Genomic DNA, 24,167 nt, shown 5'->3' on the forward strand with positions numbered 1-24,167 from the left:
ACTGTGAAATTTACATTTAGGATACATTCATCAGAAATGATTGATTTTCAGGACGCTATGAAAAAAATTGCATCGATTTTTTGACTGAATGCAGCCTGGGTTCAGTGTGTAGAGTCATTGAATATCTGAGAAGACGTGATATAAACGTGAATGTTTCGGACTCGTTTGGTAACAATGGCATATTTTACGCTGTCACAAAGTGTAGAAACGACATGATCCGCATGTTAGTGAATTTTGGAGGAAATTTGGACCAGATAAATGATGAAGGGCTCACCCCCTTGAATTTGGCCATTCTGAGTTATTTATCCAAGAAGTACAACATAAAAAATTGGGAAACTTCTTTTTTGTCTCAAGATAACTTATTACCCAATGAACAAGTTGATGTTATGAAATGGCATCTCAATGAATCTTTTCTCAGTTTGAATGCTTCAGGAGAGCGAGTTTCGAGTAACTCTAATAGCACCCGGAAAATGAAACCAGCAAAAAAAATTACACTCGAAGACATGTCAGGAGATGTTGACAACAATACGAATGAAGAAACATATTTTTTCGAAGTGACATGTAAATCATTCGAAGACAGTCCGGAATATGTCAGAAAGAAGTCAGAAGCAATTTCAGGCTGTTCCATAGGTCCTGATGAATTTAAGGACGTTGAATTTCCAGCAATGGAAAGTACAATCAACACTCTTTTAGAATGTGGAGCTAATCCAAATGCGGGGGAAGCGCCTCTTCCGCCACTGATAATGTCAATTTTCAGCGAAAATTCCAATCTCGTAAAAAAACTGTTGGATGCAGATGCAGATATCCATGTTGTGATAACTGGAAATAATTTAACATGCTTTCACATCATTGCTGCATCGAGTTGTACAGAAGAAAATGCAAATATTTGTTCATTACTTTCACAGTATTCGTGCGATCCTAATGCAAAGACAGATAAGGATCACTGGCCTGAACAGAAACTCAGGATTCTGGGTGAGAATATGTTCTTTCATTTCATTTCTGAATGTCATTTGTATGAAAAACACTTGTTTTACTTTTCGATATGCAATTTCTATCACGGCTGAAGATATTTTATTGAAAGTTTGAAGGAAAATATAACAAAAAATATATATCTCATTCGAATTAAATGATTGGAACGAGAAAATAACTTTCTAAAAAGAATTTATTTTACAAACTAAAGACGACTGTCTCATACGAGAGCTACAAACAGAATATTAATTAATATAATGTTAACTGGATGCTAACTGCATGTCAAGATGAGGGATTCCTGGAATATCTCCTACTCAGCTGAATCTCCATGAGAATGGCCGTGTCATGGGAAGTTTGACCACGTAACTCCTCCCTCCTTAAGCCGAAAAAATAATGGAATTATTTTGGCGGCTAGAAACCATATCTTCGTCATTGGTATTTTCTTCTTTTTGGGGTGTTTTGAAGCAACAGCATCCCAATATACGGGTTTTAATCGAATTTTTCTTAAAAGCTGCCAACATCAGGACAATTATTGTGATGGCAAGTCCTGCAAAACGCCAAAAATGGTAGTGTTATTTTCGGAGTTGTTAAATTTGTGGATTGGTTTCAATTGGTCCACTATATTTTTTGATAAAATCAGTGACTTGCCTGTTCCTATTTTCACGTTGTTGGTGAAAATCTTGTTTCTCATTTCAATTTGGCAATTTTTCGGGATCTTGACTAGGGTGGGCGCTTTTATTTCCAAATATCGATCGGTTTTGCATTTGGAAAACATTCTTTCGCTCTGTATCGGAATTACCAGGATTTCTTCTTGAGTGATTTGTTCGATAATCGACTCTGCCACATTGATTGGAAGAGGCTGACAATTATCGGCGACTTTGCCTTCGATTAGCTGGGATGTGCATTGGTCTTCGGAAAAGTAATCTTCTGGACAATAATACGTTTTCTCTAGTACTGGGCATGGACTATCTTCGAACTGGATATTGTGGTTTGCTCGTGCCTAATATGGGTATTTTGGGATAAAAATACTGTGATTTTGGATGATAGGATAAAGGTGGAAAAATGTAAGAACTTCGTTTCCGACAATAGGAACGTGTATTGCGAAAATAATTCTGTCATTTGAAAAAGTTACTTGTGCACCGAAAAATTGATAATATGTTAACATACTATCAAATTTCGGGATTTTTGAATCAAAGTAGATGTTGATTAAATAATTTATTATTTCTTTCAGTTCAGAACTAAGTAGTATTGAATTATGTAAGGTATTTAACTTCGCAAATGTGATAGCATCTTCTAAATTATCGATAAAAGTAATGATATTTTGGCAGTCAAGGGTTATTTGTGAAACTATTCCTTGAAAACTAATGTAGTTCGTCAGATCGCTAATGGTTTTTTGAACTGTAACTTGAAATGTTTCCAGACTGTTTTCTAATTCTCCTTGATTTGAATTAAAAATTTGGATAGTTTTGTTAAAGTGATTGATTAATTTTTTGGACAGATAGATTTGTATGTTTACCTCATTATTCATATTTTTTTGGTCACGTTCTAATATAGCGATACTTTGGTCGTATCGTTTACCATCATCAGCATCAAGATTTCTTTTTTGTCATTTCAATAAGATACTCGGTTCTGACTATCAGGCTGTATGCTAATCCATGTGCTACTGCCGACCTACGGAACCAAGGAATACAACGCTTTGCGATGCTTGGTTGACCGTTAGCAGCAAAATATTTAATCCTTTCTGAACATACCCTTGCTAAGTGGGGTTCTTTATCGGACAAAAAAAATAAATAAATAAAACGCGAAACGTTATACCAACTATATTAATTTAAACAACCTATAAAGTTTGATAGTAATTAATAAAATCAAATCAATCTTAATTGCTTCTCGTTGACAATTGACAGAGTGACAATGTTGTGGAACTGGAGCTGGGTAAATATCTCAAAACAAGAGACCGTCCATAAAAGAGGTTTGACAATTGGGGAAATCGCAATTATAAATGCTGGCTAGCCTGATTTCAGTAAGGAAAAGAGTGAGAGGAGTGACAGGAAAAAAAAAAGAAAAAGAGGGGATATGGTGTAAACAGGGGTCAAAGGTCGATCTTCATGTAAATATTGCAATAGATGCAAAAATGCAATCTTGTAAATTGTATGGTAATATTATGTTCTTGAGGCAATTATTCGTCATAAATGTACTGGTTACATGCGCTAAATTCCTTAACATTTTAGTATATATACTGAAAGTGTACACTGTTAACGCTGGAGGTAGGTTGTTTAATTTTGACCCACTATTAGGTTCTTTTAAAGTTGTTATTTATATGCTTTTTCTTTACAGGAAATGAGGATGTGACTGAACTAATGGTCTAGCACAACTTGATAACTGTACAACTATAAAGAAAGAAAACAAAACAATTTGTGTAGTAATTCATACACAATCAGTGAAAGCGACCATGCTGAGCAATAAAATGATAGAAATAAAGCACAGTTGTTAAAAGGCTTATCTGTTTCGTTGGTGTCTCCTTCAAGTCCTTATCCACTTCATGAGAGTATCCTAAGAGTTGGGGTGTTTAAATATCACTCGTGCATTGGGTCAATTAGAGCAGAAGCAAATCCCTCAATCAGTGAAGCCTTATGACAGCTTCCAAATCCCTATTATTAAGCAGGAAGAAATGAGAAGCCAGGTTTAGCACTATACTCCACTACTCTACTTCTTGATATATAAAGCAGAGCAAATCAAGGATAATAAAAGAAGGAAACAGGCCTGAAAACAATAAATACATTCAGTACTAATGACATTCTATTGTAGTGAATGTTCAAATGAGGAAGGTAACATACCCTAGATGTTGTGTGGCCTCGAAAGTGATTACGTAGAACTTACGTCGAAGAAGGTTGGAATGTTCAGTACTCCAGAAAATGTATCCACAAATGAGGGTAGGTGGTTAAGATTACCCAACTTATCAATAATCCGGTGTTTTTGAACGAGATTTCCAGAATAAATCTGCAAAATGCGTAAATTGAATATCACCATCAAAATAGAGGACTTCAGTTTTTTCCAGTTTTTTTTTTCCTTCACATCTATGCAGGTTCTAGTTACCTTTTTCCCAAATCAATGGTACCAAATGTGGACGAAATTTCAATCATAGAGAAGAATTTCAATACAGACATAAATCAATCTGAATGGATGACAAGTATAGGTTATGTTTTGAAATTTTATTTATTTTGTAATAACTGCTACATTTCTAATGATCTAAGTGACTGAAGAGACCAAGTCTACTGCCAGAGATAGTGAGAGTAGGAAAGTTTGAGAAGAATTGAAATAAAAAAATAATATTTAATAATAATGATTATCTGTAATGGCATGACCACATATAATATAGATTTGTTGACAATCCGATTCCTCTATTTATTTTCTCCTTCTTCCCTTCCTTTTAGTCTAAAATTCTTAATATCTAGAAAGGTAAAATAAAACCGTAACACATGATAGGAAATTGGGTTATTAATTGTTCCCATATCAAAATTATTTTTTATTATTTGGAAGTAGTCGTCTAGTTTGTTTAATTGTTTTTGAATATCGTCACTTTGGACTCGGAGCACGTGAAGTAGAAGGTATAGCGGTATCAATACGTGTATCTTCAAGATCTTTTATTCCCTGTAACAAAAGTTTTTTGAAATTTTTGGTTTTCTGGCTATTGTTTTGGGGTGGATGCCTTTATTTGTTTCAATAATTTCGGTCGATCTTTATTTCGCGCCTTTGTTCTAATATACGCAACTTGTTGATTTGCAAACTTTGGGGGTTCATTTCGTTGGGTATTTCTGTTTTCAATGACTTTTTCTTTAGTAATTTGGTTGGAATTTTGAATAGATTGATATAGATTTTTGACATTTCCTTTATGTTTTTGAACACAATCGGAAACAATTATACGATCATTTAATTCAAATGGGTTTGTGTTATTAATGTGAACTTCAATTACTTCGAAAGGTGTGAATTTGGTAACACTATGTATTGAATTATTATAGCCAAGGACAGCTCTTTTCATCAGCTGTTCAGGTGTGAACGATTTTCCTTCTTCTTAAGCATGGATGATGTTCAGTGTTGAATGAAATCCTTCAACTGGTGAATTAGAATAACTGTTTTTTAAAGTTGTGTATTGCAGCTCAATGTTATGAATTTTACAAAACCTTTCCAGATCTTTGTTTTTGAATTCGGTGCCTGAATCGGCGGTAATTTTGAGTGGTAAACCGTGATGGGTAATAAAATTGAGTAGATTTTGGACTACTAAAACCCCGGTTAAGGATTTTAATGGATATGCCTGACCATATCATGAAAATATGTCGAGAAATGTTGAAAAAGTTTCGTTCGAAATTTTGAATGTATCTAGGTGAACATGCTCAAATGGCTTTGAAGTTGTAGGTGTTAGGTTGAATTTAATCACAGGAGGATTCCGATCGTATTTGTTTTTCTGACATGTTTCTCAATTATTAATATAATTTTGTATATCTTCTGCCATTTTTGGCCAATAAAATCGTGAAATGAGGGATGTCCTCATTTCATTTAACCTCTATGGCAGGTTTTCTTAATATGATAACATTTAAGTTTCTCTTTCTGGTCGTTCAATGTTTCTACATCCTCCAAGAATGTTGGACAATGAACAATTTTGAATGAAGAATTCTTGAGTGAATTTTGGATTGTTGTATCGAACAATTGTGAGACTGCTGGGTTTTTAAAATGGAAGGCAAATGTTTGTTTTGGATCGATATATTATTTAAGGAGTTTAACAATATTCTCGCTCAGACTTTTAGAGGGTATGGTAACATAAGATCGCAAATTCTCGAATACCTTTTCTATTCTACATTTAAGTTTTTCTATGTCACCAATCGCTACAATCATTTGATTTTTATATGTATCAACTGGTTTTTCTGAAATAGGGATTTGAAAGATAGGGTCTTCGAGAGAAGTGTGAACGGTTTGTGAGTCCGATGTTTTTTCGATTTTATTTAATTTTTGGGGAACAATTTGAATGTCAGATAATATGTTAATTTATTAACAGGACAGGACAGGACAGGACAGGACAGGACAGGACAGGACAGGACAGGACAGGACAGGACAGGACAGGACAGGACAGGACAGGACAGGACAGGACAGGACAGGACAGGACAGGACAGGACAGGACAGGACAGGACAGGACAGGACAGGACAGGACAGGGCAGGGCAGGACAGGACAGGACAGGACAGGACAGGACAGGACAGGACAGGACAGGACAGGACAGGACAGGACAGGACAGGACAGGACAGGACAGGACAGGACAGGACAGGACAGGACAGGACAGGACAGGACAGGACAGGACAGGACAGGACAGGACAGGACAGGACAGGACAGGACAGGACAGGACTTCATTGAGAACGTCATTGTATAAGACTGGAATATTATCGTTATTCAAATAGATGTCGATAAGTTCGTTTTTATCCCCAGGATTAGTTTGAACTGAAAGTGTTTCGATAGCATTGAAGTCATTTGTACAAGGACTTCTGGAGAGAGCATCCGCTACTTGGTTGCATTTTCCTTTTTTATATTTTACAACATAGTCAAATTCCTCTAATTTCAAACACCATCGCACAAGTCTTGAATTAGGTTCCTTCGGTGAGAAAAGCCAGCACTGAAGGGGTTTGTGGTCTGAATAAATTGTAAATTTTCTCCCGAAAAGGTATGATCTAAAATATTTACAACTCCATACAATCGAAAGAAGTTCTTTTTCGATTGTTGAGTAATTAATTTCAGGTGGGTCAAGTGTTCGAGAAGCGTAACAAATTGGGTGTCCATTTTGTGACAAAATGGCGCCAAGGACGTAATTTGTTGTGACTTCGAAGGGTTTTTCAAAATCGGGGTATGCGAGAACCGGTTCTGAAGTCAATACTGATTTACAAGTATTGAAACATTCGATAAATTCTTCAGTGTGTTCAACTTTTGCGTTCTTTTTAAGACAACTTGTGACAGGTTTTGTTAGTTTTGCAAAGTTGATTATAAATTTTCGATAATATCCCAATAGTCCTAGGAATGACTTTATTTCCTGTTGTTTTTGGGATTGGAAAATTTTGAACAGCTCTGATTTTCTTTGGGTTTGGTTTTATGCCCTCGGGCGTAACAACAAGACCCAAAAATTCTACCTCTTTTCTGAGAAATTCTGATTCATCCAGTTGGATCTTAAATTGTGCCTCTCGTAATTTAGAGAAGACCAATTTTAAGTTTTGGATGTGTTCCTGGAGTCCAGTGCTGAAAATAATTATGTCGTCCATGTAAATCATGCATACCTTATTCTGTTGGTCTTTCAGAACCTCGTCTAACACACGTTAAAGACTTGATGGACCGTTCTCAAGGCCATACGGAAGTCTCAGGTACTCGTAGTGTCCGTGCTCTACATTGAAAGCCGCTTTTTGGATTGAATTTTCGGCCATCTCGATTTGATGAAAACTGCTTGCCGAATCGATGGTACTAAAGTACTGAGTTCGTCCCAGTTTATCTAAAATGTCGTTTATGTTTGGGAGTGTGTAACGATCACTAATGGTTTTATCATTAAGTTTTCGATAATCGACTACCACACGCCATTTTGGCTTCCCGGAAGCATCCATCTTTTTTGGAACTATCCAGACCGGGGAAGACCAGGGACTACAGCTTGGTCGTATTATATTTTATTCAAGCATGACTTTTATTTGACGCTGAACTTCGCTCTTATGAACGTATGGATACCTGTATGGTCTGATATGTATGGGTATTTCGTCTGTGGTCTTGATTTCGTATTCGACCTTGGAGGTGAATGTTAATTTATCTCCAGGTTTCAAAAATATATCTGAAAATTCTTTACAGAGTTTCAGTATAGTATTTGTTTCTTCCTTGTCCATGTGGTCTGTACGTATCAAGTCAGCGATATTAATTACGGTTGCCAATTTGAGTGAGTCCGTCCCTGTATTTTCGAAAGTTTCGTAAGAATACATTTCGAAGGTAGAGGATTGAAAGCTCTCTAGAGGAAGCGGTTGTATCAACTTCACTGATATTGTTCTATCGGTGGGGTTTTGTACTTTCATAAGGGCGTAACCATTTTTTGAAGTTGTCAATATTTGCGGAATGAAAAGATTATTAAGTGTTCCTTCAAGGGTAAAAATTTCACTTTCAGGAACTATGACAGGCAAATGTTCAAGAACTCTTTATTGTGGGTTGACAGAGAAAGAAAAACTCGTATCTGTAGACTGTCTGAACCTGAAAGGAATTTCAAAATGATTTCCTATCAGTCGCTTATTTACAAGGTCTATATTCAGGTGCATATTTATCAAGTCTAATAATCCTAAAACTCCGTCAAATTAATCGTGGAAATCAAATAAAATAAAAGAAATTTCGTAGTTTGTGTGGAAAAGCAGGTATCGAGGCTTGGTACCTTACTATCTGACTTCCTAAAGCCGTTTTGATAATAGTATTTGAATGATAAATTTTGTTTGGGAATAATTTTTCAATAATAGATGGTTTAATAATCGATCTTGAACTTTCAGTATCGATTAGTAGTTTAATAATTTAATTTTTGTGACTAACTTCGACATAAGGTAATGCATTGTTACAAAATACATTGATTTCTGCTAAGTATGATTTTCGAATTGGGTTGTTAAATGAAAATTTCCAGTTTCATCACAATCTATGTCGCTTAAGTATTCATTCTGAAAATTTGGTTCGTTTTCTAAATAAACAGCATCTTCTGAAGAGTATGCTTCTTCACTGAGGCTGGGATTATTGTATTCGTTAGAAAATAATTCTTCAGATATAAAATTCTGTTTTTGACTCGTAGTAAACATTTTTTGAGGGTTTCGGTAATTATTAGGGTTCCTAAAAGTGCTGTTTTGTTGAGAAAAAGGTCATTGAGACATTTTTGTTGGATTTCTTAATGTAGTGGATATGGGTTCCGGTTTCGGTAATTGATTAGGTGGAATATTTTTTGGTTTGAAAACATTCTGAGGAGGTCCGAAAACTTCTCGGTTTGTAGGGTATCTTTGCGGTGGTAATTGTCTGGGTTGGATATTAATAGGTTAGCTTGGCCAATTAGGTCTAGTTGAAAAGTGTGGATTGAAAAAATTTCGTTAATCTTTTGAAAAACAATTTGGGTTAGGGAAATTTTCGTTTTTGTAAATTTTGTCTTTGAGGTTGTATGAATCTAGAGCCATTTTGGTTGACGTTCGACATGATGGATTGTCTACCGAAAGTATTGAACTTTGGTTTATAATCGTTTAATGAGCCATACATTTTTTCAAAATTTTCGAACTCATTTACGTATGCCATGGCATCTTCCAGTGAGGCTGGCTTTTTGAGATGCATATTATTTCTTAAGATACCAGGACAAAGAGGTAAAGTTTTTCTTTTGGAGTTAAGTCTGGGTTGTTACTGACTCTTTGAACTACATTACTTTTGGTTAAATGAATTCTACTACCGAAATTCATTAGATCTTCTCCCCTATGGGGTCGACTTCTAATTAATTCTTGAACTAAACAGTCCAAATCTCTCCTATCCGAAAAACATTGTTTCAGAGCAGATTTTAAGGCATCCCAAGAATTGAGTTCGTTTCTGTTACCAACCATATACTCGGCTTTACCTGTCAGTTTTTCTTGAATACATTCAAAAACGTGTTCATTAAGTGAATCATCATTAAACACATTGTACGCATTAACTATAGCATCGCATCTACTGATAAATTTGTTCAGTGTATTGCTATCACCATCAAAAGTTTTTAAATTGTTTATTCTAGATTTTAAATGGTTCCAATTTATTTGAGTTGAGTTGAGTTGAAAAGTATTATCAAAATTTTCAGTATTACTTGCTGAACTTTCATAAACTATTCAATCGTCATAAAATATCATCAATTTCACTCATAAATAAATAATTGTTTTTCTCAATAAATAGTTACTTAAAATTACTCGTCTAGAATAGACAACAATTTGTTCGCAATGAACGATACTGTATATCTTCACCGAAGTCCTTATACGGAGGGTTCGTGAAGGCAAGAAGGAAATATTTGGCACTTACTTGTAAGTTCCAGTTCCTTCTCCGTTGATTCCTGGCAGCTTCCCTGGGGCTGTGTCGTCTCCTTGTCCGCTCGTTCTGGGTGGTCCTCGAAGGATTCTTATTGAATTTGTGCTGAAGGGTTTGAAACTCCACGACGCAAAAAGTTCGTTTTCACGCTGCACAAATCCTACCGACTGCGCCAATTAAATGATTGGAACGAGAAAATAACTTTTCAAAAAGAATTTATTTTACAAACTAGAGACGACTGTCTCTTACGAGAGCTACAAACAGAATAATAATTAATATAATGTTAACTGGATGCTAACTGCATGTCGAGATAAGGGATTCCTGGAATATCTCTTACTCAGCTGAATCTCCGTGTGAATGGTCGTGTCATGGGAACTATGACCACGTAATATGTTATTGAATGTTTGTTTGAAGTTAGTTGACAATGTTTCATAGTGAATTTCATCAGTTTAAACTGCCATTATCTAATATGATATAATATGATGGGATATCAGAGATTTCAAATCATATTATATCATAGTAGACAATTAGAAGTTCGAACTAATGAAATGTTATTGAATTATGTAATGAATGATAAACCAAAACATAATGATTCATTTAACATATGGTGCATGGTGCAACATCAATAATATCATGATGTTATATGTAATCCATATTGGTGCTGAAGAGGCAATAAAGCAAGTGTCTCATTCCGAAACATCGAATATCCGCCATTGAGAATGACAGTGTTACATGTAAGTGAAATGTTACCCCTTTTGTGTATTATATTGTATGGAGGATATCCTGTGGATGATATCTTATTCAATTCAATTACGGATGTTTGGAGTATGACATGAAAAAGAAAAAGTGTTTTTGTATGATTCAATATTCATATAAAAGTAGTTGTTTCGAAAAAAAAATTTTTCGTTTAATTCAATGTTTACATGAAGGTAGATGTTTCGAGATGGCCACTTCGTCTATTCTCCAAAAATTAATCTCTTCTAAAGATATACCAGATTTCTATGGCTGGCATTAAATCAAATAAGAGAATGAATGTCTTCACGAACTGTCATCGATGATATGAATATATAAATCATTCGAGAGATGAACTCGTAATTTTATGAATTAAATGAGTGATTCATATTGTAATGGTATCCAGATTTATGCTGTAGAGGCAATACGGCAAATGTCTCAATCCGAAACATCGGATGTCCACCATTGAGAATGAAAATGTTTCATGTGAGGGAAATATTATCTTTTTCATATACTATGATAGTTGTTGCCGGCGGTTTCATCCGCGTAGAATTTGGTTTGTCATAAGTTCCGTGAGATACCATTTCAAACAAATAGTTCCATTCCTTTTTTAATAACTCAAATCTTCAGGTTTCTAACTTCAAAACTGAAGAAATTGAATACAATCTTTGAACACCTATGTTTTCCCTTTGGGGGTGGAAATTCCCGATTCCCTTTCTTCATTCTTATTTGCCTGCATATTCAAGATTCTAGGTTCAGCAGCTTCGGCTGTTCGTTAATGTGAGATGACCCTTACACATACAGTTTACAATCGAAACTGAAAACAATGAACAATGGGTTCCATTCCTTGACATTGAGGTAATCAGAACACTATATAATACTCTACTCATAGATTGGTATCGTAAGCCTATCAGTTATGGTAGGTTCCTGAACTATTGGTCATACCATCCTATAGATAGATAGATAGATAGACTTTATTGGCTATTTCACACAGTAGTTTACAGCACGTTACATGGTACAAAAAATATTGAGAGACAATATGTAAAAATGTAAAAACAATCAGGTCATTCACAAAAACATTTTTTTTTTGTTTTTAATTACATTAAAAAGAACTATTCGAAAAATTTTCTACACTATAAAAACAATTTGTTAGGAGTAGACATTTCACATTAGTCTTAAAATGGAACGCACTTCTGAGCTCAACTTGTGATAAAATTTTAAATTGAGGGATTTTGACTTCGACTTATTTAGCCTGAAACGTTTTAGTGCTATTTGGTTTGCTGATCTCGTGTCGTATTTGTGCAGATCTGACGAGTCAGTATAGCTTCCTTTGTTTGAGTGTATTTCACAAAGGGTTTGATAAATATGAATGCATAGTAGTGTCATTATTTTCATGTCAGTAAAGAGGGGACGACAGTGTTCTCAAAGTGCGACTCCAGCCAGAAGACGAATACCTTTCTTCTGTGATCTGAAGATGTTTAGCGCATTGCTGAAATTTCCCCATAGAATGGTTCCATAGCTAATACGCGAGTGAAACAAAGCGAAATATATTTGCCTGAGTGATTCGGGACCTACATATCTCAACCTTTTTAAGAGAAATATTGTACTGGAAAGCACGCTGTTCAGTTTTTGAGTATGATAGTGCCAACTGAGAGTGTCATCGATTGTAATTCCAAGAAGTTTACAGTGTTCTCCTGATGTGTATTTATTGTTACTGGATATAATCAATTGTTGCGTTTTTTCACCATTCAGTTGTAGGGAGTTTGCAGAAAACCAATTTCTAGCAAGGTCAATCGAATTGTCAGCAAGAATTTTGGGGCTATAAAAATCTGACGAACTATTGATAAGTGACATATCGTCAGCGAAAAGAATGGTGGCTGTGTATCCTGTAGCAGCATATGCAGACAAATGTCATTAATGAAAATGATAAAAAGCAAAGGACCAAGGACCGATCCCTGTGGAACTCCATGTTTCACAATACTGATCTCGAATGTAGTATTTTCCATTTTGACCAGTTGTTGCCTATTGAATACGATGACATCAAGTTGAGTTGTGTTTCTCTAACCCCATAATAAGATAACTTTTCTAACAGTAGGTCGTGTGAGACACAGTCGAACGCCTTGGACAAATCGCACATAGAAAGGATGAAATTTTGCTTTTCTTCAAGGCCATCGACAATGTCCTCCACGACCTTCACTAGTCCCTTATTGTAGATTTGTTTTGGCGGAAACCAAATTGAGTGTTGGCGAGGAAGTTATTCTTTTCGATATAATGTGTTAACCTTTCTTTGAGCAAAAATTCTATAATTTTAGAAAACGTGTTAATTATTGAGATTGGGCGAAAGTTGTCCATGGTTTCAAGGTTTTTTTTTTCGGTTAAGAAAAAACTCTTGAGATTTTGAATAAATCCGGGAAAATGCCATCTAAAAAATACTTATTTATTAGCGCAACCAATGGGTCAAGCGAAATGTCCGATGTTTCTTTGATAAGTAATGCATTTATTTCGAAAGCATCTTCTGAACTGTGTTTTTTAGTTTACGTATAACTGTATAAGCAATCAACCAAAATTAACTTGGTCAATCAAATGAAGATCCGCATTCTGTAAATTTTCGATCCTTCTTTTCACTTGAAGAATTTAAATATACTTTTCCAATTATTTACCAATAACTCTTACACAGATCCTATACTCAAGAAGATCTTATTAAGACAATATCACAATTGGGGATGATCCAACTCCAGTTCCTATACTTTTCTCTCATTTACCATACATCAGTGATATGACACCTAAATTATGCAGAATTTTCAAAAATCTGAATGTAAAAATAGCTTCCAGCTATTGTTACATTTAGATAATAAATTATTTTCAAAACTCAGGTTGAAAGTCCTATAAACTTCCAATCCTAATTAATATACTTATTCTATTCCATGTTTAAATTGTAGTATTCAATATATTGGTCGAACGTCAAGGCTACTTAAAGATAGAATCAGTTCACATAAAAGAGATAATAGATTACACCCTGAGAGGTGTGCTCTCAGTCGCAGTAATCAAGTTTTCAAAAAAGGTCGTAAAATGGACTGTAATTCAACTTAAATCTTATCAATTGAAAGTTTGTTTTCCTAAATGTCATTAATTTTACAATCAAATAACTGTCTTGATAGAAGATCAGACATTGATGACCTCAGTGAAATCTAGGCCTTTTTACTAGATATTGATACAAATTTACATTATTTCCAAAACAGAAATAATTCTGGATTTTCATCAATATAACTCATAACATTTCTTAATGTTTTGAAACAAAGTTTCAACCTCCCTATGACAGGGTTTTACTTTCAATTAATAACACTACTTCATAAACATAAACTAAAACTAATATGGGTGTTATCAATTAGTTAATTTCAATTTGATATAACAGCAGATATCTCTGATCACACTTGCACCATAACAATTCTTAATTGTTCTATACTTTTAACATAGACAAACACATTTTTTCAAAATGAATCACTTGACCTCTGTCAGTGTCAATTGTTTGTTGTCTCTCTTTCTCTCTCTTTGTTCTTCAACCGCATGGCTTTTATCGGCAATCCATAAAATAAAACAAATAACGATTTTTAGTAAATTGATTCAATAATCTTCTTTATATCAGTGAGGAGCCACCCTCTTTCAATGTAGTGACTTGTTCTATTGTATTGACATGTTTCAATTGTTTAAATGTAACATTCTTTCCGACACGGCCATCCTCACTAAAAGTAAGTTTGAGCCCTTTGTATTAATTTTATATTGTACTATCCTTATACAAATTTTGTGGGTCTTCCATGAAGATGATAATAAATGTTATCGAAATATTGGAATAACTTGTTGAACTGATTCGGATTTTCCATGTATGGACGTGAATATGCCAGTAATCGAAAAACGTATATCATATCATTTTTATTAGACCCTTTTTTCAATAGTTTCTTAAACAGTTTGATTATTTTTCTGATCAATAATACAAAGTAACCCGAAATATCATACTTTTTTGTAAACTAAACATTGACCCACAGTTTCATAACTATTCAAAATACTTTCGTTCTAGCGATTTGTACTGAACATGATATGAATTTTGATATGATATGAATTTTGTGGTTTTGAACATTACAAGACTAATATACAAGATGTCGTGAAGAAAACAGTAGGTACTTAGTAGGCTTTTGAAACAAATTTTTAGTTTTGGTTATTGTCAAATTATTGCGTTTAATGAATCGATTTGTTTTGTACAGATTTTATAATAAAAAATTCATAGTGATAGAATATTATGAAGACTGCTTAGACTTACAGTATGAATTAGATCTGATATATGATTGGTGTTTCAGTAATTGTTTGAGTTTTAATATTGCTAAATGTCATTTATTGTCTTCTTTCAGAAAATAGAGTTTAATACAATTTACTTATGAAATTGATACCATAAGTCGAGTTAATGAAATGAAAGATCTTGGCATTAATTTTGATCGAAAATTCCCTTTGGTTTCACAAGCTGTTTGTCTCGCTAGTCGAATGTTGGACTTTATAATGAGGAACATTATCATCATACAAAAGGATGTATGCATCTCCACTCACAAGCGATTTTGGTGAAATTGGTGACACGTGTAAATCATTGTATTCGTGCCATGTGCCAGTATAAGGATGTTGCAAGATGATGTATAATGTCCGCTGTATGGAGACCCATTATGTTGCGAAAGTGCATAAATATTGTTTATAACGACAAGAACTTACATTCATATCTAATCCAACTAGAGGACATTCGATGACAACTTTCTTCTAAATCTTTCTGTTATAGAGAATCTTTTAAAATGAATTACTAAAATACGGGAAAACTTATGAGTTGATAGGGAAAATGTGCATTTTCTTCTTTCCTTGCAACTCGAACACGTCGGTGTTTCATGTCCATCCAAAGTTTCCTCTCGTGTGAAGAAATCCAAGCATTGTGATAAGCTCAATTGGCCAGTTTGTTGTGGTGGTATAAGGAGTGACAAATCCCAGAAATGATCGAAGGTTACAGATGAATGTGCACAGTGTGTGCACTTCATCGTGGATTTCAAGTGACCCCAGAGTTTTGTACAATCGTAGATTTATATGTACTCAAATAAATCAGCTAACTCTTGTGCTTTTCCGTTGTCGCTCAATTTTTCGTTAATCTCCGTTAAGTTCGGTTTAGGTTCCTCATTATTTCTATTAACGCCATCAAATTAAAGCTGTCCAAAAAAAGTTCTCGAAATTCTAGTCTTTTCGCACTACAGGTACTTTTCAAAGGGGAATTGACTATTCTATACTTTTGAACCAATTTAATAGAATATCATCGAATACACGTGAACTCCTTTTTATGGTCACATTTCTATATAATTTAATAAATAATAACATCTCCTGTGCTCCGCTTCTACAAAAAATACATTTTTATGTACCACGACTCAACTTAAACATTTCATTGTCAGAGTAGTATAACAAATGTAAATCTAGAGCACTAGTAAATATAATTGGTTATAATTTTAATTCAGTATGTATATTGGGAATATAAATAAAATTTAAAAATTAGTTGCCTTAAACACCGTTACGCCACTGTGTAATTGTCTGGTTGTCAAGGGATACCTACCTACCTTGGGGAACCAATAGCGTGTGTCCTGTTTTCCTTACCTCTCGCTTGAGAGTAATCTCGTTCAACACAGTACGGTTTAAGCATAAGGAAAGAAAGTTCTATTAGATGTATTTGTAATTAAGTACGAAGTGTTAGTTTATTGTGGAGAATATCAAAGATTCTCATTTGTATACGCTTAGTATCTCGCACATCAAATTAAACATATCAAACCAATTGTCGTATTCGACATTCTGTGAAATCTGTAAACTAGGTGTGACAGAATAAAATGTGTTACCTAATTACCTACGTCGCATTATTCAATAGTATACAGTTCTCTAGAAAGGGGCCAGCAAGCCCAAAAACCAAAATTGGGACCCAACAATGTATATCTTAGATAGAACTCTTCATTTATAGTTTTTTATATAATTTTCAATTGTTTGTAATTGGGTGTACAATTGTTGGAAATGAACTGATCTCAATCTATGTTTTTATAATTCACAAATGAGTTTTTTGTACAATGTTATCTACACAAGACAAAGTGGAAATCGTTCTTTTATGTGGTGAGAATGTGCCATATCGAGATATTGCTTCTATTTTCTGCAATCATCGGCATCCAGGAAAAAATATTCACTTCAGTACCGTGGGAAGGATATTGAAAACTTAAGAAACCTGCTCTGTGGACAATCGTTTCAAGAAACCACATAATTTGTTTGAGCATTGTTGATAACGAAAAAACTAATATTAGGAGTATTACTGAAGATACAGGGGTTGACAGAGAAACTGAGAGAAGAATTGTATACAATAAATATATAGTTTAACACGCTTTCAAAGAACATCGAACTAAAAAGTTGAAAATATTTTTTTAAATAAGCTCAAAACAATAACGAACGAAAATTACTGGTATTATTATGAAAAAAGCGACGGGCGCTTGATATACAAAAAATATGGCACAAAGCGCCCACGCTTTTATCACAATAATACTAGTATTTTTCGTTAGTTATTGTTTTAAGCTCATTTAGAAAAAAATGTTTTTAACTTTTCAGTTCGATGTTCTTTGAAAGCGAGTTTTTTAGTTTTATAAACTATAATAATTTTTAATTTTTTAGTTTCGTATGCTATAAAAGCGTGTTATTCAGTCTTTTAAAACTATATTTATTTTATCTAAACTTTGTGATCAATCAGCCGTATATTCTTTATAAAAATGACCATTGATATATTTCGATTCCGGAGAGGAAGCCTGAAAATCAGCCACCAAGCCCAAGGCAGCAGGCGCGCAAAGCAGGGGTTACAAATAAGGCAGCAGGCGCGCGTATTAATAAAAAAAAAACTTTTTTCAAATGAAGAAATATATGTAAAGTGAGTTCGAATTATATCAAGTAGGTAACGTACAGCGTCATCTGCCCGTGAATAGATCAAGCAATAATGTCGATATATCAACGTACAGCGCTATCTGCCCGCAAATAGATCAAGCAATAATGTCTGTCATTAATTCTGTCAAATACAGATCCCCAGCTTGGGAGTTACAAACAAAGAAACATAAATACATACATACATACATAAATACATACATACAGGTGAAGCTAATAAAAGCGTGTTATTAAAAAACTAAGTTCCATCACTATAAGCCAAAGTTCGTACACACTCTTAAAGAATGAGATTTCGATATTCGAGTAGGATTTTCATTTAGGTTCCAAGGTGAGAGGAAAAATGATATTGCATTTCCCAAAATTAAATTGTCGCTGGTGGTCCAACAATGATCCAAATGTAATAGAATGCCGTGACCAATATTCTTTCGAGACAAATGTGTGGTGTGGGTTATTACAATTAGACCATATTTTTTTAGAGAAAATTTGAATGCAGACGTAAAGGAATTTCATAATGAATCAACAGTCTGAAGTTTTGCATAATGTGCCTCTAAGTGTTAAACGAAATTTATGGTATCAGCTTGACGGGGCACCAAACGGTAGAAGTGAAACAGTGTTTCAGTCAGATGTTCAGGGGTAAAGTGATAGTGATTGGAAAGATTATTGACCATCAAGATCACCGGACTCATCTCCGATGGACTTTTTTCTATGGATTTATCTGAAACAAAAAGTGTATGAGCACAGATCATTTGCAAACAAAGAACATACAGAGAATACCATTCAGGAGTGTTGTGCTAACATAAATCCCCTATTTATTAAAAATTTCACAAAAATCTGTATAGAACGGGAAGGAGAGCATACTGAATGATGAATGCAGGTTCTTTATAAGATTATTGAGATAAATCAATGAATGTTATGATGTTGTTTTGTTTAGTTGTGAAATTGGTTATAGTTATTTTGGTTTGCTGTCATTTACACATTTAATAGTGAAAATAAAGAATATAAGATATATGAAATCAACTCAAGAAGCGTTATTATTTGTTCGATAACTACATCTAACAGTTTACATCCAACAGTCACACTGTTGGGTGTAAACTGCATCAAAATATTTCGAACTCATGTGCAGCCAGTGGGATACAAATCTGCTAAAAAAAGGAATTCGAGTGTAATAAGAATGAAGAGAATTACGTTTATTACTGACATATTAACGTACCTACATACATTGAAAATCCGAATCAGTTTAACAATGAAATGAAAAAACTGGATGAACTTTGCAACAACAAAGACGAATTTCGGAAGGTGTATTTATTTCTTTTTCTAGTAACAGGACAATGCGGGTATATTCTGGGCAAAATATGATATTAAAGTCTCGTATTCATCAAAATTATGAAAAAAAAATAATCAATATTATTATTGTATGATTTTCACTATAAGGGTTTTACAAAAATCGCGACACGTGTTTCGCTATACAATAGCTTCTTCAAGCATAAATTGCACAGTCTAGAACCAGGTGATCAAGAAAAACGTTTGGAATTTTGCTAATGGGCCCAGGGCGAGTACTTTAATAACGACAGAAAATTTTTAAAGAATATTTTATCCAGTGATGAAGCTAATTTCACAACGAATAGAGTGGTTCCATCACAAAATATTCGATATTGGGCCACTGAAAATCCTAACTATTCAGAAAAAATAAATGTTTGATGTGGAATACTGAATGAGACAAAAATTGGACCATTTTCTTTCGACAGCAATATCAATGCCGCAAATTTCTGACAATGTATAAGGAATGAATTGTCGGATGCGATAGATGAGCTTGTCTTGTAGAAACAAGTAATTTATATTTTCCGTTAGATGGCTGTTCTATTCATAAGGCCGGAACTGTGAAGAGTTGGCTGAAACAAAACTACCCTACTTGTTGGATAGGAGAGGGGAGTAGATTTATTGAATGGCCACCTAGGTCGCCTGACCTTAGTATACTGGATTTTTTCCTTTGGGTCCATGTAACACACAATGTCTACAAACCAACGATCAAAACATTGAGCGGAACTGTGCAAAACTGCAATTACTCCGCAACAAGTACGGAATACTATAAAAAATTCTGAATTACATAACAAAAATCTCCAATTAATTGAGAACTACCTGGTGAAAATCAATTTTCCTAGAGCTCTTAATAAAAAAATGGAAGAAAGGAGTTTCTCCTCCCAAAATACAGGGGTGAGACCCAAATATCACAAAACTTCATTCGTAGAAAATGTATCTGTTAAACTTGGAATGCTACTCAAGTACCAAAGAGATAAAAGTGGCTTTTTCAAATGAAAATACAGTCGGCAAGCATTTCTTCTCGAAACAAAAAACACCACAGGAAATACAATCCAATATTGTATACAAATTGAACTGTGGAAGCTGTCATAAATCCTATGTTGGTCAAACCGGACGGTATCTTAAAACACGAGTTGTAGAACACATGAGAAAGTCTAAGAAACTGAGTATTTAATACCCCTCAGCTTTTGTTGAACATAGCAATTTTTTTTTTATTGTGATCATCCAACTATTCTAGATGTTCAACCATATGTATCCAAAAGACTTTTGAGTAAAATGATACATATCCCCAAACGCGATAGTGTTGACACCAGAAGAGAAGTCGATGGCCTCAATACTGCATATTTTTTCATCCTTTTTTTTTCTGCCATTGATTAGAAAAACAGACACCACCTTATCAAAATCACAGATGAAGCCATTCGTTTGTTTCATGTCGTGTTGGTGTTGTCTGGGAATTTTTGTTGTTGCAATTTTTTTTTTTTCAAATATGTATCTAATATGTCTTGATAGTTTTTAAAATAGTAATATTATCAACACAAAAAAACTACTTTTTGGTGAGTAATTTAATTGAGAACTCATCATTTCTTGTGAAATTGAAACGATAATAATCGTATAAGTGTTGTGGAAGGTATATTTATGAAAATTCATTGTTACAGAGTCCTGAAGAATTTAATTAAATTCGAAACGTCGCCAACCAACCTCTTTTTCATTATAAAAAATGTACGCAAGCGATATGATAAAGGCATTGTCTTGAATGGAGGTTTAATGGAGGCTATAAAAATTTGAATTTCACTCATATTAGTTTCAACTTTTTATCATCACCGATCCTATTATGTGCATTTCCTGTGAATAAGAGATTGCTCTCCACCAGTTTGTAGCAATTCGTAATAAATGCAGGAGTTTTTTGATTTGAAATTATCGACATTAAAGTTTGTTTCATAATCGGATTCATTCATATGATTCGTACATTTCATACATTTTTGATGAATACAAGGATCTGAATTATATTTCACTAAATATAATTCCGAATCCAGTGGTGTAGTCAAAATTCCACTGAACGACATTTTTTGTCAAATATTACTCCCTTATAATTTTTTCATTGATGAACAGATTTTGTAGAAATTTTCAACAGTGATATGTTGAGTCCTCCTAAATCCAGTGGTGTAGTCAGAACTTAGATGAAACTTTTGAAATTGAAGTGGTGGGTTGATTAAACAGCATATTTACTAATTTCATTATCTTCTAACTTTTTTATTATTGGATGCATTTGTTCGTAACTTCGACATAGATAATTTGAAAACGTCGCAATTTTTTTTTATTTTTGGCCTTGAAAAATGACAATAGTTGGCCCTGAAACGACGAATAATTCATGAAATTTGCTGTCCTAATAGACTTTTTGAATGTCTACATCATGAAAAAATAATCATCCAAATCGGTTGAGAAATATAGATTTTATAAGAGTGCTTCCATCTTAAACCCCTTACTCAGGGTGGAGCTGAACTTTCTTGTATGATGACACACCTTCCCATTTTTCAAAAATGTACTCGTACATTTCTTATCTGTGTTGAACGATATATTTTTATTCTAGGTAGTAATGCTGATACCGACGATAACGGCAAGAATCCCTTACACATACTCTGCCTTCGACAAGATTTCGAAACAGATTATTGCAATTTCTTCAAACGAGTGAGCAATTCGCTAATTGAGTCTGGCATCGATATTAATGCAACTTATCTAGGACTGAATGCCTTATCATTGGCAATATTATCCGGGAATTCGGTGCTAGTTGAGAATCTTTTGTCCTCAGATTTGACAGATCCTTATCAGTTCTTGGATCCAAAAAAAGGAAACATATTAACACTCCTATTTTCTGAACAATTCAAAGAAATATTACCAGTTGAAAAATGTATTGAGATGATTAAATTTTTAGTTGAATTTGGAGTCAGTCCTTTGCAAAATGTTGGTGAGTTTGAAAACGCAATTGGATTTGTCGATTTTGAAAGTATTGACACCGAAAATAAAAAAGATAAACAACGACCCACGTCTTCCCAGAAAAATAAAAACGATTTCCTAACAGTGTTGAATAATCATTTGAAAGAACTAACACGAGAAATGATAATTGAAAATATCAAAATGAAAGCTACCGAGAACCTTTATAATTTAGCTTACACTGATATGCTAAAATATGAGAGTGTTAAAGTTCTAGCGGAATATCTCACACCTGAGAAGGCAATAGAAAATCTCAAACTACTTTTCAACTACGGTAAGCTCAACATTGAGCAATTGGATAAAGAAATTTGTTTGATATTATTAGATTACATAAATAACAATGAAAAAGAAATAAAACAAAAGAAAAAGAAAAAATCACCGGAAAAGAGAACCCATACAACCCTGGCAGATGAATGTAAAGTAGATAATTATAAAGTAACTATTGAGAATATTAATTTTCATGAAATACCCATCTCCAAGAATTCGTATCTTTTGAAACCAGGACTAGACGATCCAGCTAGGTATAATGTATGCTTTGAGTGTTTACTGGGACGTAATAAAGAATTGACTTCGTGTATAAGATGTCAGTGGATCAAGTTCTGTTCTATTCGATGTAATAAATTGAATCTGAAGAGAAAAAATAATCAACATATATGTTCAATGAATGTTTTTGAAAAGAAAGCAGATCAGCTTTTTGATGATGAATCCAAGAAAATACAAGCGAACAAATATTTGGAAACCTTGTGCAAGATGGCACACGAAAAATCAAATCTGATGGTATTGGAAAAGAAAAACATTGAAATGGAGAAAATGAAGAGAAAAGAAGAAGAAGAAAAAAAATTAGACATATATGGAACTCGGTATTTGCATAAGAAAAAATGTGGATTTGTAAAACAACTATCAAATACGAAAAATGATTTGATGATAAGTAATCATGCTGTGAAACAGAATGTTAAAGAGTCATTGAGAATGAGTTCAGTACTTGACGAAAAATTGCAGAAACTGAGTTATACTGCAAATAGGTGTTCCAGCCAAAGTTCTCAACGGAAAAAGTTTGATACATTCGAAAGGAACAATAAAATAAAACTAACTCACAAGGTACCGAAGAAGAAAAAAGATTGTATATGCCCACCAACGAAGTGTGACGATGATGAAAGCATGAAAAAATCAACCAGTAAAACACCTCTGTCTATAGACTCGAAATTTGAGCCTTTGCCGAACTTGGAAGAACCATATTTGATCTCAAGAAAAATAAAGAAAATACCTAGGAAACAACAATATTTCATGGAGATACTCACTAAATATTTTCCCAACATGGATTTGTCTTATTTGTTATTACCGTATATCTGTTACTCAAATGGTCATCTATATTATCAGTTTATGGACGAAAACGGTTTCTGGAAAAACTACAGTACAATATGAGTTACAGAAAATATATATTTTTCTTTATTATCTGTCTATTTTGTACTTCTTTTATTCAAATGTCCTGATATTCACGGCCAGATTGTGAGTAGGATGTTAATGCCGGTTTCAATCCTTCTTGGCGTCACATAACCTTGGGCGTGCACATCATATAAAAATACTGATAGCAATAATAATGATAATATGTTTTTATTAAATCAGCATGGAAAACAGAACAAATATGTTTTACATTCATTTACACATAACTGCTGACCTAAAAGGCGAAGTTCAGTAACCTGCTATGTATAATCTAGTGAGGTCCTGCTCTACCACTTAACCTGCTACACTACTGTCATTAAATACCTGGATACAATGTCTCCAGTGAGGTCCCTCATCACACTAACTTAACCTACCTTATCCTGACTTAGCCTATGATATTTTTTCAATTTACGTCAATTTAGATCTTTCACGAGATTAACTAACTATCAATATATTTGTTCGTTTGTTCCAAAGGAAATTGATTAGTAAACGTTTTCAAATAACTTTAACAAATTAAAACTACATGGATCAGATCGATTTTTAATTTTCTTTCCTTTTTGATAATTTTTAATTTTCATCTCGTGTTAATTGTTCAATTTTCGGATTTTTTGATTGTTCCTTTATTGTATTCCATTGTAATTTTAGTTTTTTGCTTGATATAACTTAAATGAAATGAATAGAAATACTT

The 24,167-nt window shown here is 33.8% G+C and overlaps 1 protein-coding gene across 2 annotated transcripts in view; it reads left to right on the forward strand.

Moving 5' to 3' along the window:
• LOC111512616 (uncharacterized) overlaps nt 1–23,489 on the forward strand; it is a 71,702-nt gene extending 48,213 nt beyond the window's left edge. The window contains exons 4-5 of one of the 2 annotated variants that reach the window (XM_074176008.1): nt 52–972; nt 21,639–23,489. In XM_074176008.1, coding sequence (XP_074032109.1) covers nt 52–972; nt 21,639–23,461 — 2,744 coding nt within the window. In that variant the 3' untranslated portion in view covers nt 23,462–23,489. The remainder of the gene's footprint in view (nt 1–51; nt 973–21,638) is intronic. The other variant, XM_074176009.1, reaches the window with a different exon arrangement.
• The last annotated feature ends 678 nt before the right edge of the window (nt 23,490–24,167 follow it).

The sequence above is a fragment of the Leptinotarsa decemlineata genome, unplaced genomic scaffold (genome assembly GCF_025532065.1).
Source record: "Leptinotarsa decemlineata unplaced genomic scaffold, Ldec_3_MD MMD2_tig00001393_RagTag_RagTag, whole genome shotgun sequence".
In the NCBI taxonomy this organism is placed as follows: Eukaryota; Metazoa; Arthropoda; class Insecta; order Coleoptera; family Chrysomelidae; genus Leptinotarsa; species Leptinotarsa decemlineata.